This window comes from Cynara cardunculus, assembly GCF_001531365.2.
Source record: "Cynara cardunculus var. scolymus isolate 2C chromosome LG 1, CcrdV1, whole genome shotgun sequence".
In the NCBI taxonomy this organism is placed as follows: Eukaryota; Viridiplantae; Streptophyta; class Magnoliopsida; order Asterales; family Asteraceae; genus Cynara; species Cynara cardunculus.
Window position 1 is genome coordinate 1,083,408 of NC_037528.1, and position 2,638 is coordinate 1,086,045.

Here is a 2,638-nt window from a genome sequence, read left to right on the forward strand (position 1 = left end):
CCTCGTTCTGACAACCAACTCCGGCGACACAATTCCCTTTGACGACTGCAACTCCTCCCCTCGAACTCCGACGACTACAATTTGTTCCCCCTTTATCTCAAATTCAACAAACTCAATAACATCATGAAAGGTAACACCCGCATTCTTAATATTATCATCTCTACCCTATCTCTGGCTTTAGATTCACACTTTAGGAATACCATAAATGCGATTTGTGAAAAAGAAACCGGACAAAATTTTAAAAAATACATATTCAGGACTAATAAAAAAAGAAATTAGATATTTTCCAGTAAAAGGTTTGGGTTGAAGACAAATGAATTATGAGAAAGGTTATGATTTTGTCATGGTGACGACTGGGTTCGTAGATGTGGAGTATCCATGGGATTCGACTTCTACGTCTACACTGGAAGGGAAATGGGCGAAGGAGAAGTCAGAAAGATGGTTGGTCATTAGAGAAGGTGATGTAGATCCATTTCGTTAAGTATTCACTAGAAGGGTACTCGCATAATGCAGTGAGATATATTTCGATTTCAGTATTTTATTTTATTTTTTTGGTCTTCGTCGATGTTATAATATGGTTTATATGGTTTTGAGCAAGCAATGCTTTGTTATTAATAATATATAAATTTGAATATATCAAAAAAATTGAAAAAATATAAAAGTTCTCATATTTTGGTTTAATAATATAATTTTCATAAAGATAATAACTAAGTATTCTGTTAGAACTTAATAATTATCTTAATTACATTTTAGATTTTATAATTAAAATAAGAATTTTATCATGTATATGATTATATTAATTTATAGTTAGTTACACAAATTCAAACATTAAGCTTAATAAGTTGTATTTACGTATAATTTACTTGTAATATTGAATTTTAAGTAATATGCATCAATAAACATGACTTCATGTATAAAAGATGTTTTTTTAAGAGTTTTTATCAAATGTTTTATAATAAAGTATAAATAAGCTATTTTTTAATAAATAAATAAAAAAAACACTTGAACGGCATCTGCAAACAGCCCTAACGGGATTAAAACCTTGATGACGTTTTTTCCAATTTTGGAAAGTCAAAGGCGAAAACCAGAGCTTCATAAATCTCATGGACTATTTCTGTAACCTACTCTTCTTGCAAATATATAAGCTGGTGGTTCATCTACTTTCCTTAGTCAACCATATTTCTATCCATCCTTCCCCTTTTATATAATTACTATGCCTTGAAAACCCTTCAAATTCATTCAAATCCGCCATGGATCACACCTCCATATCTCCTGCTTCTCAATTGTTATCTGCAATCTTCATCGTCTTCTTTGTTTCTTCATCTACTTCCGAAAAAGGTTTGTTGAATGAATCTACTCATGGATTCATCAGATCATCAAGTTCATTAACCAATCATTCTCTTTTTTCGCAGCTCCATATACCACATTTGCAAAAGACGCAACCGGAGCTCCGGCGGTCACATACTACGACTACATAGTGATCGGAGGTGGAACTTCCGGCTGTGCATTAGCGGCGACACTTTCACAAGGCGCAAAAGTTCTAGTCCTCGAAAGAGGTGACTTGCCATACGGCATCCCCACCGTCACCACCATAAATGGCTTCATCGACACACTCGCTAATCTCTCTCCGACGTCAGCCTCCCAGACTTTTATATCCACCGACGGCGTCGTCAACCAAAGGGGCCGCGTTTTGGGCGGTGGGTCCGCCCTGAACGCCGGCTTCTTCACTTGGGCGAGTGCCGATTTCATCAAGCAAGCAGGGTGGGATCCAAAACTGGTGAAAGAATCGTACGAGTGGGTGGGAAAGAAGGTGGCGTTTGAGCCAAAGGTGTTGGCATGGCAGTCGGCGGTGAGAGAAGGGTTGTTGGAGGCCGGAATATCGCCGAATAATGGGTTTTCTTATGAACACATATATGGGACTAAAGTTGGCGGCAGCATTTTCGATCGGAACGGCAAGAGACACACCGCTGCAGATTTGTTAGAGTACGCTGATCCAAGCAACATTACTGTCTACTTAAATGCGACGGTGCACCGGATATTGTTCGAAACCGATGGTGAGTGCATTAATTTCTCCGTTTCATATTTCTAACACTTGTCATATAACATGCAACATTGGATAATATTATGGCCATGTGATACATATGGTCACAAAATTTGTTACATTGATACGGTCCAGGATTTGACTATTTATTTTATACCAGCGGAGTTTTTTACAAGGACCATTTTTACTAAATCAAAAATATATATAAAATGTTACGGTAAAACTCAACGCTATCGTTTACTTACCGGTAAGATTTTAGGCTACCAAAACGACATCGTATGTCACAACTTACATGGTAAACACTAACCGTGGTAAGAGTTGTCGCAATTACTTACTGGATAAGACTTTTGGTTTTTGCCCTCGTTTTTACCGGATAAGATTCTTGGTACTTGTCATATTTATCCGATAAGGTAATGTAACTTGGTAAGCATTTACCCAAGTAAGCATTTGGTAAATGGCCCATAATAGTAACTACTATTTTTTATTAATAATTTTTTTTTAATTATTATGAATTATGAATTAATTAGTTAATTAATATAAATTTCAAATTAGTAATTAATTTTAATTGTAAATTATTCATTAAACTATTATTTATTT

The 2,638-nt window shown here is 35.6% G+C and overlaps 1 protein-coding gene across 1 annotated transcript in view; it reads left to right on the plus strand.

Annotated features, from left to right (window-relative positions):
- Positions 1-313: 313 nt before the first annotated feature.
- LOC112517168 (protein HOTHEAD-like) overlaps positions 314-2,638 on the plus strand; it is a 4,426-nt gene continuing 2,101 nt past the window's right edge. Inside the window, exons 1-2 of the mRNA XM_025124521.1 lie at positions 314-458; positions 1,413-2,054. Coding sequence (XP_024980289.1) covers positions 314-458; positions 1,413-2,054 — 787 coding nt within the window. The remainder of the gene's footprint in view (positions 459-1,412; positions 2,055-2,638) is intronic.